The sequence below is a fragment of the Gobio gobio genome (assembly GCF_949357685.1).
Source record: "Gobio gobio genome assembly, chromosome: 2".
NCBI lineage: Eukaryota > Metazoa > Chordata > Actinopteri > Cypriniformes > Gobionidae > Gobio > Gobio gobio.
In genome coordinates this window covers 70306199-70323402 of record NC_137098.1, presented here as the reverse complement: position 1 = coordinate 70323402, position 17204 = coordinate 70306199, and the positions used below count along the sequence as shown (strand labels likewise).

At 39.0% G+C, this 17204-nt stretch overlaps 1 protein-coding gene across 3 annotated transcripts; it reads left to right on the top strand.

The window, feature by feature from the left end:
- Positions 1–4468: 4468 nt before the first annotated feature.
- LOC307139206 (uncharacterized protein) lies at positions 4469–16654 on the top strand. Of its 3 annotated transcripts, XM_079838098.1 has the most exons (5): positions 4469–4502; positions 7467–7519; positions 8729–8847; positions 12866–12900; positions 13025–16654. In XM_079838098.1, exons 4-5 carry the CDS (start codon positions 12894–12896, stop codon positions 14392–14394), a joined length of 1377 nt encoding a protein of 458 aa, XP_079694224.1. In that variant the 5' UTR covers positions 4469–4502; positions 7467–7519; positions 8729–8847; positions 12866–12893; the 3' UTR covers positions 14395–16654. The 3 variants fall into 3 exon arrangements, with proteins under 3 accessions (XP_079694224.1, XP_079694222.1, XP_079694223.1); XM_079838096.1 differs by lacking the exon at positions 8729–8847 and having other exon boundaries at positions 4475–4502; XM_079838097.1 differs by lacking the exons at positions 4469–4502; positions 8729–8847 and adding an exon at positions 6726–7149.
- Positions 16655–17204: the final 550 nt, after the last annotated feature.

Genomic DNA, 17204 nt, shown 5'->3' with positions numbered 1-17204 from the left:
TTATCCTGCACACTTCCCCGGGGGCGGTTCCTCAGAGGCCGACAATATCATCATAACACAGTCCCTTATATGGTTAGCTGAAAAACCCTTTGGACTTTAAGCGCAAGTTTTATGTTTGTCCAGGGTTTTAACAAATATTACATCTAGCACACATAAGTGTAAGGTTGTCTAACGGTCAAGGGGCTTCTGTCAAAACCACACTCTAGTGATATATGGTTGACAGTCAAGTTGAACTTCCCTTTTACATTACCTTTACAACACCTTCAACTCAAAGAGGTCCCATCTACACATAACACATTTGTAACGGAAATATAAGACTTGTTAAACTCATGTAGAATATAGGCACACTTCTAAATAAGAGGAGATTATATTATCCCCATCTAAGATAGAATAGCATAAAAACACACATAGCTGTTTACAAGGCAAGTTTGGATGGTCTTAGGTATCTAGTGATCCAAACTTCTCTTGTAACTTAAACATTTTACAATTGGGGCATTAAAATTAACTTTCCAACATGAGACCCTTAATGTCATCCATCAATTGTTTATTTGATTTCTCTATTTGTCTGATTAGCCTAATTATTTGCTTTCCTTTCTTGGGGCCTCATTTATAAACGTTGCGTACGGCGCTCTCTACGCAATAATTGGTATTTATAAAAAGCAAACTTGACGGGAAAATATGCGGTCCTTCACACAAGCTCTGACCCAGGCGCACGCACAAAAACAGGTGAAATGAGAAATGGCGACACCGTCAGGACATGGAAGACCTTTGTGTAAAAGAAATGGCAATACTGCCTCTCATAAATAACATGAAGACTTCACAAAGCAAGTCTTACAATTAACAGCCGTTTGATCGATCTGCAGTGTAAAACACACTAAATCAAACAGAAATGCAAATTAACACATATTTGCAAAAAGAAAAGTGAAATATGTTATGCAATTCATCCTCTTAAATAATATGGTAAACCAGAACGAAATAATGAACAAAACTGATAATCTCGCCAATGTGTCCGTCTGGCGGAGCAGATATAGATGCAATTAGATAGACAGACAGACAGACAGACAGATAGATAGATCATGGTATTCATGCATATGCCTTTAGTTTGTTTTAATTTTGATAAAATAACGTATGTCTCAACCATTCAGAAAACTGCAAGAAATGAACTATTTCCCATTTCCACGTAGATTATAAACCGACATCTGTAGCTTGTCAGATGCAATTAAATGGATGGAAATAAAATGCGTAATGACGCACAATGGCTGATCTTGCGCTCTTAGAAGATGTGAACGCAAATGGAAGGAGTCGGAGTGAACGCATCTTCAGACAGCAAGAAGACTTGCTGGCAAACGAGGACGAGTGGCTTATGAGCCGGTTCCGACTTTTTACAGCATTTACGGCGTCTGCAGCCTTTTGCCACTCAAGTGCCTTTTTGGCATTAGTAATGCCCACACTGTGCCCTCCAAACAACATTTTTCTCCTCTTTTCCACCTCGTCAACGATAACTTCTACTTCACATTGAGTGAAGTTAAGTTTTTTTTATTTCCTCTCAGTGTTTGCCATGATTTCGCAATCGATGAATATTAACTTGTGGGCGTTTCACAGACTATTTATGGGCAACTATGGGCGTGAAATGAAGCCGCAAAAGCTGCACTACATTTAGAATTGATTGTGATTTATTAAGGGAAAACTGCGTAGGATGTGCGTGCGCACGGTTTTATAAATCTGAATATTTCTGTACGTACGCACGTCCTATGTTTCATCCGTACGCCACTTCTGACGCAAATCCTACGCAAAGTTTTATAAATGAGGCCCTTGGTCAGTTCTCCACTGGGAGAACTTGTCCTTTCGTATGGTTTTGAATGTCCTTTTTGCTTTCTTCTCCTCCTTCCGGCGCTGTCTGTCGTGCTCTCTTTTGTATCGTTCTGCAAGAAGATCATTCATAAACAATTCTTTTGTTTTTAGCATTTTAAAAGTAAATCAAACGTGAAAGCAAGAAGTAAGTGTGTATGCAAGTCTTTCCACTAGTCTCCAGTTGTGGAATGTAACAAAGTACAAATACAGTATAGCATATATTGTATGTATAAATAAAGTATTTTGCTCGTAACTGCAACAAAAAGGGCGATCACAACATAAATAAGGTTGCAAAGATATATATTTATTACATAGTTCTAGGGGAAACGTAATAAAATTAAATAAGAAAGAAGACATTCAAACACCAACTGGTCCAAACATGGCTACGAGGTAGACGGGACAAACGAGGATCTTATTGTGGTAGAGGTGTTCGAATCCAAAGGCACCTGCCACGAGCCCATACCTGCGAGATGCAAGACAAGATCAAAATCACGAACAACTAGGGTGACCACCATCAAACAAACCAAATGTGGGATGATTACTAAGTTTGTGTGGGACAATGTGGGACATGTTACCAACACTAAAACATAACCTGAAACTGTTGTATAATCTTAAATTCAACATCACTGAGCCAAAAGGCAGCAGGCATCATGCAGATAACTTCTTTTGAAACAGTTCTGACCAAGTGGAACTAAAATCCCACCACGTTCCAACGGCAGCTCTACTGGCTGCGGAGTGCGTGAGGGATGAGGGTTCCCCGGGGGTTGGTTCCCTGGGGGAAGCGCGCTCACCGTAACCCTCAAATCACCCGTGCTACTGCCTGAAGTAACCCTCTGTGGAGGGTTAGATCGAGGCAGAGGCACGGGGACTCCACCCCTTGCGAGATGGAGTCTAGACCGCAACTCCGAGATGGTCATGTTCCCGCAGTGAGAACATGAGTCATCCACCAGCGCTGCGTCAGCGTGCTGAACGCCCAAACACAAGATACAGCGCTGGTGACCATCCCTTGGTGACAGGTAACCACCGCATCCAGAAACACAAAGATAGAATGTCATCTTGAAAAAGACGCAAGCTCTATCTGTGTTTGCTCTTTCAGAAGGACGCTCTCCTTGGTGCTGAAGCACGCAGGGGGCGGGGTCGCAGCGACACAGTCAGGGGGTGGGTGCAGCCTGACGTGCGCGCTCTCTCACACAAAGGTGCTCTCTTACCAGCCGTAAGAACGGCTTTTCAGCGCTCTCCACCTAGCGCACCGAACCAGCTGTGAGAACAGCCTTTGTGATTGCTCTAAACAAACAACACCGAGAGATGATCCGAAAACCACGCGACCGCTGCTGTGCCGTCACACCAACACCGACTGAAGAGATCGCTTCCGAAAGGCGGCTTCCGTCTTCAGTCAGGACTGCGAAGTAGTGAGTGATATCTGGCGTTACCATCTACCACCCGGCTCCGAAGCAAAAGGTTGATTTGATGCAATCACCTGTGTCTCATTTATACCCGCACGGCGTGGCATGAGCACCTGGTGCAATCATTGCATGCCAATGTGCATTGGCTCGTTTAGTTACACTCGAAGTAGATTGGCTCTCGCGAGCGAGATTCCTATTCGTCGGTACTCCGACGTGGCGTCGAGAGTGACCGACTGAATGGGAACAAAACAAAACACGGTAAGACCGTGACAACATTTTTCACGTATCTGTAATTTACTTAAGTAGAATCAATAGTGCATACTTTTTACTTTTACTTGGTTACATTTTGCAGCAATTATTATACTTTCTACTACACTACATTTCTACAACTTTTCGTTACATTTGCTGATCCGTTTCAGAGCTCGACATTAACGCGTGCCCTCCTGGGCAAGAGGATTTTTTTGAAAATGCAAGTGAAAGAGAATTTTACTTGCCTGACCGGATAAGCTGCTTAAAACGTCAATAACAAAAAATAACTATGAATCGGTTGCATCAAAGATTCAATGACCTCTTCATAAACGACTGCCTCATTCCTGAACGAATCAGCCATTTGAATTAATCAATGACTCGCTCATTAAGACCTGCCGTCACCTACTGGCAGTTTAGTTTCATGTTTAAACATTTCCAACTTTTCTTATTTGTATTAAAAAATATATATATTATATTAATATTAATAATAAATATATTTAAAACAATCTCATAACATTATTTAATGCAGTTGTAATTTTTCAGTGTAAATTATTTAATTTGGTTGGTAGCATCCCTATAGTGAATTGTAAGTCAGAATTGTAAAACATATAAACTGAGCCACAGATGGTAAGCACAATTACATTAACCCAAAACTAACTTAATTAAAAGTCCACAGCCCATACTGTTTTTTATTTTATTTTTTATTATTATTATTACAATATAGACATTAAGAGAATAAATTTTTATGCAAGTAGCCTACTTTTTATACTTAGAGTACATTTAAAATCAGGTACTTTTTACTTAAGTAGGGTTGTCATTGTGGTACTTTTACTAAAGTAAATATTTCTCTGGTTATTTGTACTTTTACTTAAGTACTGAAATTCAGTACTTCCTCCACCACTGCTAGTCTCCACCCATCACAAGGACAGCAGGGTATATAATGGAGTGTCGCTGTAAATATCACTGTAAGAACTTCTGCAATTGAGGAAGCTTTTAAAGGTGAGCAAGATATTTTTTTTTCAAGATAAACCTTTTTTTTAAATAGCCATATGCTATCATAATACAAATAGTGTCATAATATTAAAGCGTATAGGATTGCTCCAGCAGGGAAAATCCAAATTAAAATGAACCCAAATTAAGTAATGATCATTAATTAAGTATTCAAATAAGCAAGTAAATATTGACACAATCTTATAATGTTGAATTTGTAAAGCAGGAACTGTATTTTAAGATCATATTCTAGAACATAAACACTACTTTCATTAATTTACCCTTAAACCCAATGAGCTGGTTCAAAATAACTGGCTTATTTTGAACCAGCTCATTGGGTTTAAGGGTAAAGTTAGGGACAGGTGTGGTGGTATGAGTAAGTTTAAGGGTAAGGTTAGGTTAGTACAACTTTAGGTAAGTAAAATTAGTGCATAGTAGTTAAGGCCACTTAATATAAAGTGAGTCCAATACAACTTTTAAATGTAATCATGTATTAGTAAATGTTGAAATTAAATATTTAATGTTAGAAGCATTGTTCATTCTCAGTTCATGGCTAATAAAACCCTATTGTAAAGTGTTACCTAGACCAGTCACTCTGTAGAGTTCCCTCATTCTTTAGAATAACAAGTGTTCAGTTTATGATATTATTTAAATAAACCTAATGCATATTATTTAGGAATATTTAATTTTCTCAAACCTGTCAAACATCTGATCTGGTACGAGACCAAAAATGTTGAAGCTCTAGTTCTTAAAAATCGCGTGGCATTATGCAAACTAACAGAAAAACCCCCCATCCGCAGTTATGAAACAACACAGACCACATCCTGTCCTATGGAGGCTTATGTGTAGCAGAATTCAATTTGCAATGCAATATGCAAAATGGCAATATGCAAAATGGCAATGCATTTCAGTATTTAAATTTACATTTTAAATACCATGTGTGCAACATTAAACCTATCTTTCACATCTAAGCATTCTGGTGCTGATGGTGTGATGGATATTTTCTTGGAACACTTTGGGTCTCTTACCATTTGAGCATCATTTAAACGCCACAGCCTAGTATTGTTGCTGGTCATGTCTTTATGACCTCTGATGTTTCGGTCTCACTCCCGCAAAAATGTAGGCTATGTTAACTTCTCCCGCCCGCAAAATTCACGTTTTGTCCCGCTCCCGCCCGCAAAAACGTAGGCTATAAATAGATTATTTTCTGTATGTCCATGAAAAATCCATGAAATTGTTTCAAGTTACTAGCCAACACATTCCCGCATAAACACTCCCGATAAAATACTTGTTATTAAAGCATCAATTTTCACAAACCACTTTTAACAGAAAAGCAATAGGCTGCCGCGTGCGTGGTTTAAACCACCGCTCACTTCAGCAGACACGCGACCGCGCTCATGTTAAGGTGCACGGCGCGTTCTCTGAGAGACGTTCTTCTAACCATAAGTATCTATGGTTCTAATAACGTGCTGGTCTAACAGAACAGTCACTGACAGACGCGTGTGATCATTTCTGTGTTCTCGCTCCACTTCATCTGTAAACCCACCGCTCTAATAGCTCTGCTGCCGCCATGTTTTCAACACCTGGCCCCGCCTTGATGTGATGATTGACAGGGTGGGACGGAGACTTGATCGGCTCGGATTGCATTTTCAATTCCACATTGAATTTTGCTACATTCATTGCGGGACATATAATGAAAATGCAATCGCAAGTATCTTAACTGTGAGTGTAAATGCAATTAAGAAAAATAACATTTAAATTATCATTTTTCTACAATTTTTTGCTTGAACATGTTAAACACATTTAATCATTTCTGTAATACATTTTAATTTTAATTTTGCAATTTATAAAGCGTTAAAATATATTTTAAAATGATATGTTAACTAGTGAATGAAATAGCAAATGTAAATTATATTATTCAATTTGAATTATCATTTTGCAACAAATGTTGCACACATGGTATGTAAAATGTACATTTAAATACTGAAATGCATTGCCATTTTACATATTGCATTGCCATTTTGCATATTGCATTGCAAATTGAATTCTGCTACACATAAGCTTCCATACCTGTCACAGTGTATGTATATTTTGTCATGGATGTGCTTTTGTTCTATTGTCATTTTGGTGTTTGAAATATATACAGTGGGGAGAACAAGTATTTGATAGACTGCCGATTTTGCAGGTTTTCCCACATACAAAGCATGTAGAAGTCTGTCATTTGTATCATAGGTACTCTTCAACTGTGAGTGATGGAATCTACATTTACATTTATGCATTTGGCAGACGCTTTTATCCAAAGTGACTTACATTGCATTCAAGGTACACATTTTACATTTTGTCAGTTATTGCTTTCCCTGGGAATCGAACCCATGACATTGGCGTTGCTAGCGCTATGCTCTACTATTTGAGCTACAGGAAAGCCTGTAAAACAAAATCTCCCTCGGCCTGGGGCACCATGCAAGATCTCACCTTGTGGGGCATCAATGATCATGAGGAAGGTGTGGGATCAGCCCAGAACTACACGGCACGACCTGGTCAATGGCCTGAAGAGAGCTGGGACCACAGTCTCAAAGAAAACGCCGTCATGGATTAAAATCCTGCAGCGCACGTTGAAGAGTACCTATGATAAAAATTACAGACTTCTACATGCTTTGTAAGTGGGAAAACCTGCAAAATCGGAAATGTATCAAATACTTGTTCTCCCCACTGTAAATACATTCTTGCACTTACTGTTTACATTTTTCCTAAAACATCTATGCATTTGTTATATACATGTTGTTTAGTCAGATGCTTGTAAAACTAAGTATATTACATGAAAAAAAAACTAAAAAACATTTGGACCAGAAACTGTATAAATAAGTTTTGTCTGTATGTGAGGTATCCCTCCTTTTGTGGCTTATTTTATTCTCTATTTTAATAAAATGTCAATAGAGAAAAGATAAATAAATATATTTTTTTGTTTTTCCACAGACAGCTAGGACTACAGGCAACATCAGAAACGTTGAAGACATGTCTACTAGGAGGTTAGAAATTAATCCTTTTGAGAATTGCATAAGACAGTAATATTTTTAAAAAAGTATCAAAGTATTTCCTTTTTACTTAATTGATTACTTTGTTCAATCATCTGTACTTTATCAGAATATTTACATTTTGGAAAACTTACTTTCCCATTCAGTCAGTCACTCTTGACGCCACGTCAGAGACCAACAAATAGGAATCTCGCCAGAGAAGCCAATCTACTTTGAATGTAGTTAAAGGAGCCAATGCAATTGGCATGCAATGATTGCAGCGGCTGCTCTGCCTCGCAGCACGGGTATAAATGAGCAGCAGCTTGTTGCATAATCAAGCTTTCACTTCGAAGCCGTGTGGTCAATGTTTTTTCCTGCTCACTACAAAACGTGTGACTATGAGTCAACTCTGCAGTTTAAAGAGATAGTTCACCCAAAAATGAAAATTCTGTCATCATTTGCTCACCCTCAAGTTGTTCCAAACCTGTATGAGTTTCTTTGTTCTGCTGAACACAAAGGAAGATATTTGAAAGAATGTTTGTAACCAAGCAGAGAGAGCAACCATTGACTACCATAGTATTTTTTCCCTACTATGGTAGTCAATGGTTGCTCTATCTGCTTGGTTACAAACGGGCGGAGCGGAGACTTGATCGGCTCGGATTGCATTTTCAATTCCACATTGAATTTTGCTACATTCATTGCGGGACATATAATGAAAATGCAATCGCAAGTATCTTAACTGTGAGTGTAAATGCAATTAAGAAAAATAACATTTAAATGATAATTTTTTGTTAAACAGATCTAATCATTTCTGTAATACATTTTGCAAATCAGGAGGTTAAAGATTTGATCTGTAAACGCCTAACATTACCAGATAATCTGGGCCAAACAGTGGAACCGACCATTGTCGTGAACATTTTTTCCCAGATTATTAGGAGGGGTACATCGGGGATAAATCGGCCTAAATTTCTGTAATCTGAGCCTGGTTTAAGCCTGAATGTTTTAAGCTCCACTTGTTCAAAAGTTTAAGCTTCATATATTATTCCACACCCCACAGCCTTACATTCACTGCAACGGTCGTGATGTGATGTCACACTCTGCGGCGTCCTTTTTTCATATACATGAATTCAACATACCTATAACAAATATTCATATTCACGAGTTTGTGTGCCCATATAACCTTAGTGAAAGTGGTAAACAGATTTGGCTTTCTTTCTGCTATAGAGGGGCTCGGAGAGGATATTCTACCTGAGCTCCGATTGCCCCCCTATAACAGGCAAAATTGTACAAAAGGAGGAGCAGGGGAGGAGGAGGGATGCAGCAGGAACTAAAAATGGGAAGAGGTAAGCTGCTGGTTTTATACCTTGGTATTAATTGGAAGATTAGATGGGCATACTCCTCCCGAAATTACGTTTAATAACTTCACTAAAAAAAAAAAATTACCTACTTGACTTTACTGCAAAAATATGTGTTATTTGTATTCAGCCAAGAGGTAACGCCATGACGTATCAGTTTTCTACTGGTCACACATCTTCAATTGATGCAAATTGCAGTTTACTAAACTTAGAAATGCAGCAAAATGCGAAAAATGTGGCATTAGCTTGCATTTCCGTTCTGATGCATTCGCATGTGTAGGAATGTAAGTTAATGGAATGAAAAGTGTAGTGTGACTGCACCTTTATGCATTGTCGGTCAAATCTCATAACTCCATCAGCCTGAAGTGCCGCACACAGTTTGGACTGTCTCTGCTTGTTTTCAGCGCAAGGGTAAACTGTTTTTGAATAAGTACAGTGTAACGCAGTTGGTTCATGTGGGAAGAAGGAGGCGGGAACCGGCGAACGTTTAATCCAAAATAATACAAACAAAGTGAAAGCAAAAGCGACAGCCCCTCACGGACGACTGCCGCGCACACACATAACAAAACATAAATAAAACACAAATTAAAATCCAGGCCTGGTCCTCTCTTGTCCTTCACTGTCGTCGCTCCTCCTTTATACTCCCGTCACTCCTCCATGAGACACGAGGCAGACGGCACGCAGCTGGCGATCATCATCACTAATGACCGCGGCCTCGTCCCGCCCTAACGGTCCCTCAGCCTCGCCACATACAGCATTTTCTTTTTTCAATAAACACTATATATAAAGGCTAACAGGTTTAGGGGTAAAATTTATTTTTTCCTATGTTGCAATATGAGGTAAATAGGGCCCTGGACATGGTGATGGAAAAATATGAGATGGGAGGGAAAAAAAAAATATTTAAATGATTTTGCTTTTGCTTTCGCTTGCAAAATTTTTGTGTTCTTTGTGAGTGAATGCAAAGTTTCTTGGTGGAACGCACAAGTTTTGCGAGGGAACACATGTTTTGCAAAGCAAAGAGTTGAGTTGAAATGTTAGATAGCCTTTAAATCATCTTACTGTGCATGTGTAAAATGTAATAAAAACAGGTGGGGCAGGTAAAGCAAGGAACACACCAAACCGACGTTGACCAACTAGTAGCGATGAAAGCAGACTGTGCAGAGTCGACATCCGACGGCCTAGTAGCACATCCGTTCTGCGCCTGCGTAAGGGGAAATACCTTTCCATACCAACTGGTGGCAGTAGTCTGTTTTCTTTATTCAAAGCGGGAAACCGGAGGAGCTACCCTGTAGTATACCCTATATAAACAAAGAACCTCATAATCTCGCTCACCACAGATGGTCACTTCTGTTTTTTTCTTTTCTCGTGGACTGGTTTGCTAGCAGAACAGCCAATCAGAACGATCAGATGGCCCGACTGACCGACAAACATGTCGAATCGGCTGAAAAAATGCCATCGAGGACCAACGTCAGCCGAAAACTGCCCGGCAGCTGACCGTCGGCTTGGTGTGTTTCCAGGCTTAAGACATGTACCCACCCCTTTTTGTCAATGTCGATTTTGTCCCCACCTTTTTTTGAAAGGCACTGAAAATTAGTATGGTCTTACAACCATGTGGTTCTTGATGCTGTTGATAAAATATAAAATGAACAGTAGCGTACCGTACAGTACGGCGCTGCCATAACACCACCACATAGGCTACACGATACATACAAAATACAAGCATGCACTGTATGCACTACTGTTACGAAGCCCGCTTTCAAAGTGCTCGTTGGGAAGGGGGCAAGCAAAATAAAAGGACACGCAAAACAAAAATCCAATTTAAATATTTATTGATACAACTGCACTCACGTATCACCGTTTAGGCAACTGGAGAAATTAATCGAAATCAACTGACACAAATACTCTTACACAAACAAACCAAAACACAGACCAACAAGAACATCATCAAAAGAGACACAGATAAACACAGCTTGTCGGCTAACGTTACCGGCTTGACATCAAGATGCACACGAGGTTCGCGCAGCCGTCATCCGCAGCGGCCATTGCTTATTTCACATAGATCGCTCACAACCCGCGAAAAGTTCAAACAGCTGATGACATCAGCGGGGGGTAGCGCCGACACACCGCTGGGCCTCTGGGGCATTCTATCACTTCACATCAAAATCTGATTGGCTGATGACCCACGTCAGTCAAAGTTATGATCCAATGGAAAAGGCTAGCTATCCTACTAGTGCTGGTCCACGGAGCTGTGATGCGTTTAGATGATGAAAATACAGCTCAGCCACACAAAAAATTGTAGCGTACTGAAATAGACAGTAATTGAATTTAGACACATTCAGACATACATTAATTTAATTATGAAAACTTATATATTTTTGATTTTGTCAAGGCCAGCAGAGAAGGCCCTGATGGCCCTGACAGCCCACCACTGAAAATAAAATATAAAATAACATATAAGATATAGATGTTGCTTATTGTTGTAAACAGTGTTGGGGTAGTTACTCAAAAAAAGTAATTAGTTATTAGTTACTTCTGTAAATTGTAATGAGATACCTTTACTAGTTACTGCATTTGAAAAGGAACTTCACTACTTATTACTTATTTACTTTCCCGTTTCTTAATTTAGCGTGTAGATACATTGACAAACATCATAGCCCTATCATCACTTAGCCTGTCCGCATAGTGTTTATTGTATAAATGTCTACAAAATGGCATGTAAAACCATATGAAAGAACAATATCCCTGTCTGCACAAAGAAATATGCCTCATATAAAATCCACAAACAACAGGATAAAGGAGGCTATGATGGGGTCATTTTAAAATGGTGTCAACACACAAGTTTCAAAACACAGGCTTTGGGAAACATGAGAACAAAACTCTTCTCCTGAGAACAAAACCAGCTTTTTATTAGATTCATGGCGCAAAATAAATAAATAAATAAAATAAAATGAAGTGGTCAATGAAAAATATAAAAATAAAGGTCACTTTATCCCATAAAATTAAAACAGAAATGCACTTAAGCCCATAAAAAGGAAACCGAAAATGCAATTAATTAAATAAACAGAAAATTCACGTCATCCCAAAAACATTATTCCCCCCCCCCGGCTCGCTCTTCTCTGCCTCCTGGAGATGTGGCTGCCAGAGGCGGTAAGTTAACATACCAAGTCACAAACTCAAACTAGGGACTCTAAGGTTCTTTTGAGCTTCGATTCCAAGTCGGAATAACACTTGTCCAGGCAATAGGAAAATGTGTTCCTGTCGGACGTTGGCTTGCGTGTCGCGGGTATTTTATCTAGTATTTTTCTAAACCTGTGCGATTCAATAGTCAACAGGGGAAGCAAGTTTTGTATTGCCATGCTGGGCTGACAAATGCTTAGACAGGTTGCTCATTGAGTTGGCAGCAGTTGAAAAACACTTGTTGCATGGGCATAGAGTGCACTTCACACAAATATGTTTGTCCTTTCGAGCAATAAACTGAAAGTAATGTGAATATCGCCACTGGCCGAAACCCCTTGTCTCTGTCTCCATCTCCCTCTCTCCTCACACCAGCAGCTAGGTCACTCAAATCGATCTCTATGGCAACGGTGCCCAGGCAAGCACACACACGCAGCACGCAGCACTTAAACAGATCAAAACTTTACACACAGGCAAACACGACTTGGGTAACGCAGGAAAGCGTGTTCCAATAATCTAGTAAAGTAGTGTAGTTACTGATATTTTTAGTGTAATGCTTTACTTAACTTCGTTACTCAAAAAAATAATATTGTTACTGTAATCCATTACTTTGTAACTCGTTACCACAACACTGGTTGTGAATTGATCATTTACAACTGTAAACTCAATTAAAACTACAAACGCAGTTGTACAAACCTCAAGCTTTTTCTTTGACAAATTGCATTATGATTTCTAGGATATTTGACTAGATTTTAGGGTCTAAGCAATTTAGAAAAACAACAATGTAACAATAATGTTAACAATGACCTGAATGTTTTTTCCGACATTGCAGATATTCAGCTCAGCAATGCACTCCCATAATGAGAGGTAAGAACAGAGTTAATAAAATAAGACTACAATCAAATCTGTTTAATATGTATTAAAATGCTATAGGTTTCTTTTATCAGTACTCAAAACACTCTTCACTTACCAGATTGTCTTTTTCAAATAGAGTCTAAACCTGCAAGAAAATTGGTTCTTCTTGGAAAAACAGGAGATGGCAAAAGCAGCAGTGGAAATACAATTCTCAGTGAGAAAGTATTTACAACTGAATCTTCCCCTGAATCTAAAACAGTTGAATGTAAAACAGCAGTTGCGATGGTTGATGGAAGAACAGTCACAGTTATCGACACACCTGGAATCTTTGACACACGTCTTGATGAGGAAGTCATCAAATCTGAGATCCTTGTATCCATTATTGAATGTGCTCCAGCTCTTGATGCCCTAGTCATCGTTCTAAAAGTTGGAAGGTACACAAGACAGGAAATAGAGATTCTGGATACAATTGTTGAATATTGTGGAGAGGATACCTTTAAACATGCAGTGGTTTTATTCACTCGTGGTGATGAACTAGAGGGTCAAACCATTGAGGAATTTGTGAAGAAAAATTCACAACTGCAGGAGCTTGTCAATAAATGTGGAGGCCGCTGTCATGTCATTGACAATAAACACTGGAATGACTGTCACTTAGGGTACAGGAGCAACAAGGATCATGTGAAACATCTGATGGAGACCATCGACGTGATGGTGCAAGAGAACGGCCACTACACCAATGAGCTGATGAAAACTGCAGAGGAAGACATTCAAGAGGAGATGAATAGAATGCTCACAATTAATTTGTCTCCAGAAGAGAAGCGAGAGGCAGCGAAGAAGATTGTTCTTAAAAAATATCTCATTAGGTTTGCAGGAGTTGCTACAGGGACACTGATTGGTGCTTTTCTGGGCATTGGTGTCGCAGTGTTATCTGTTGTGGCTTTACTGAGGGCAGCTAATTTGAAAAAAGTATTCCAAGCAATAGCCACAACTGCAACTGCTGCGAGCACATTAGCAGATAAAACAGCAGTGGCAGCATCAGCAGCAGGAGCAGCAGCAGCAGGAACAGCATCAGTATCTGCAGTGGCAGGAGTGGTGGAGGCAGCAGTAGCTGGGGCCACAGCAGGAGCAGGAGCAGCAACGGCCGGAGCTACAGCAGCAGCAGGGGCCACAGCAGGAGCAGTAGCGGTGGAGGCAGGGATAGTAACAGGAGCTGCTGGAGCTACAGCAGCAGCAGGAGCTGGAGCAGTAGCAGTGGAGGCAGGAGTTGCTGCAGGCGCCGGCATCGGAGCAGCAGCTGGTACAGGAATCGCTGCAGGTGTCATATTAGGAGCTGCAGCTCTCGCAGGAGCTGCTGGAGGAGGATACACTGGATACAAAGCAGCAGAAGAAGCAGATTCTGTGCTTGATGCTATTAAGATGTCAGCCAAAGCTAACTATGAAAATGCAAAAGAGGTCATCAGAAAGGCAGAACAACTCCCTACTAATGTTTATAAGAAGCTTCAATAGAAATTCCTTATTATGAATGAAATACAGCAAACTGCTGTTGTAAACAGCATTTATATTCTATAGAGCATTCTACACTGTCACACACAGTGGCACCATGTACGAATAAAAAATGTTATTGGCCCAGTTTCACAGACAAGGCTTAGATTAAGCCAGGATTAGGCATTAGTTCAATTAGGACACTTAAGTAGCTTTTATAAACGTGTCTTAGTAAAAAAAAAAACATTACTGATGTGCATCTCGAGTCAAAACAATGACACTGACATATTTTAATATATGTCTGTGCAAGTTGCTTTCAGTTCAGACAGCTCAAACATGCACTTTAGTCTGGGACTTAAGCCTTGTCAGCCGATTATGTCTTCCGAAATAATTCTTTTGACTGAATCAGCGATGCTAATAATTAGTGAATTATCCATTCTTGTAAGTTTTTTTTGTTTTCTCTCGCTCCAGTAAATTGGACAAGTGCATTTGCAATACAGTCGGAATCGATATGCATTCATTCAGATCTCTCTCTTACTGCATCATCTTTATTTCACTCAATGTAATCAATAGTGTAACAGCGCTGGATGAAATGGATATTCACCTACAAACAACTGGTACAAAAAGCTACTTTTTTTACAGATAAGTTTGGGGAAAATCACTTACTGTTGTGTATATACATAAGAAGCCATTCAAGGGGGTTTTTGTGTCCGCCTAAGCTGTTTTTCCATTGTTTTCCTATGTGAACATGCATTAGTCTTTTCCATGGCATTGCTTTTCAGCTTTTATCCTGTTTTAAAACGTTTAAAATGTTATTAGAGTTACAGCGGACCTATCGTTTGGTCTGAAAAGTCTCACTTATTATAATATTGTGTTACATGAATGCTAGATATAAAACTACTCCCAGAGCTGAATGTTTAATATAAGCAAATATTGAATTGTTGAAGTTATTTAAAAAAAAAACAAAAAAAAAATGCAGACCATCAGATGACTAGAAATGCTCCCATTAGAATTAATGAAGCTCTGTGTATCAAGTGTCAAGACATTATGTTGCATTGCTCACTTTCCTTTTATTTTGTCTACATTGCAAGCAATGCAAAAAAAGTAATTGGAGAAGAGTGATTGGTTCACATTGTATTGCTCAACAAACACATCTGTGATTGATTCAAATGTTCAACCACTGCAAAAATGAAAATAAATGCGTATAAATATAAGTGTGCAAAACTCTTTGTGTATACATTCCACGACATTGCACACTCGTACTATTGATACGCATTCTCATGTGATCGTGCTGGCAAAAACACAACTTTTGACACAACTGGGGCCCGTTCTTCATACATCGCTTAATACATCTGAGATGATTTGACAGATCCCAGATCTTTTAATCGTGATAACTCATCTCTGGCTAATTTGGTTCTTTAAACGAATTTGCGGATTGGATTAAAATATCTGGATTGAGTTATCTGAGATTACTGCACGTTCTTGTGTTCCCTGAAGAGGGCAGACGCATCGATACTCAACCACGATCAGCAATGCAGTGATTGGCTGGCGGCAAGACAGCAACGTAATGACATCACTTAATTAAAAAACCACCTGGTCAAAAACTTGACAAATTACACATAAAACCCCCAAAAAGTTCTGGACCTTTATAAGGAAACAGCCAAACGACCAAACCAACATACAAGTTATAATAAATAGACCTAAATTAAATGTTCAATGTTTAAAAAACCCTATCATTTATATTCACGATTTTATAGTATTTCTACTCACTTGTGTTTCAGTGTTGTAATAAGCAATTCATTTTTAATTCAATTTGAAGCAGATTTGTTACGTGACTGTATCAAAGTTTCTTAAGGGTCAAGATCAAATTTGCTTCTCCTGCGCTGAACCAAGCCATCCCATAATATCCGTCACCACTGAAATGAATGCACGGCTCAGATTAACTGTACATGTGTGTAAGACTGGGATAACATTATAAAGTAATTATTCCATCAACAATAAATCTCTCAATCAAGTGGCTGTGTCTATAGTATTATACACAACAATATAATATTATTTTCAAATACATTTTTATATTATTTATAAGCGGCATCCAATAGCCACATAGTGGTTAGGTAGCGGGCTCGTGACTCTTTCGCACTCGGTCATCTTCACATTAAAGGAAGACGATTTAGTTTGCCTTTTGTGGTTTTATTTTAAGCACATAAAAAACATGAGTAGACCAGTACAGATACGGTCAACAGAAAGTTGGCCCCGCTACTCGCCCCTTCCAACCATAACAAACAATTCCAAAAAAGGAAATAATAAAGGGAAAACGGAAGTGATCTGTGCCCATGTGACTGTGAATAACCAATGAGAAATAACAAAAAATCAACGCACTTACATTCCGGCCCCATGATTATAAAAAAAAAAGAAGATAATAATCATCAATTAACAACAACAATAAATACATACGAAAATTGTAGAACATATCAATTATTTACAAATATACTTATATGTATGTGTGTGTGTGCATTTGTCCATGTAAAAGGAATGTCTGCATTTCTTCTTAGTCAAATTTTTAAGTCATGTCAGTCAAAAAAAAGGTCCAAAAAAGTCTGTCTATAAGTCAGTCATCATGTCAGTATGTCCGTACGTCGTTGAGCGCTGAAAAAAAAACATCAATTACAGTCTTCTTAAGATTCAAGAAGTAGACAAATCTTGGTGACTGGTCTGTCTAAGCAGTTATACTTTGTTTTAATCCTTACTTGGCGAATCAATCCCCTTTTATCTGGTGTAGTAGGAACAATTTTACCCATAATCCATGAGTTTCGAGGGGCAGCATCATTGACAAC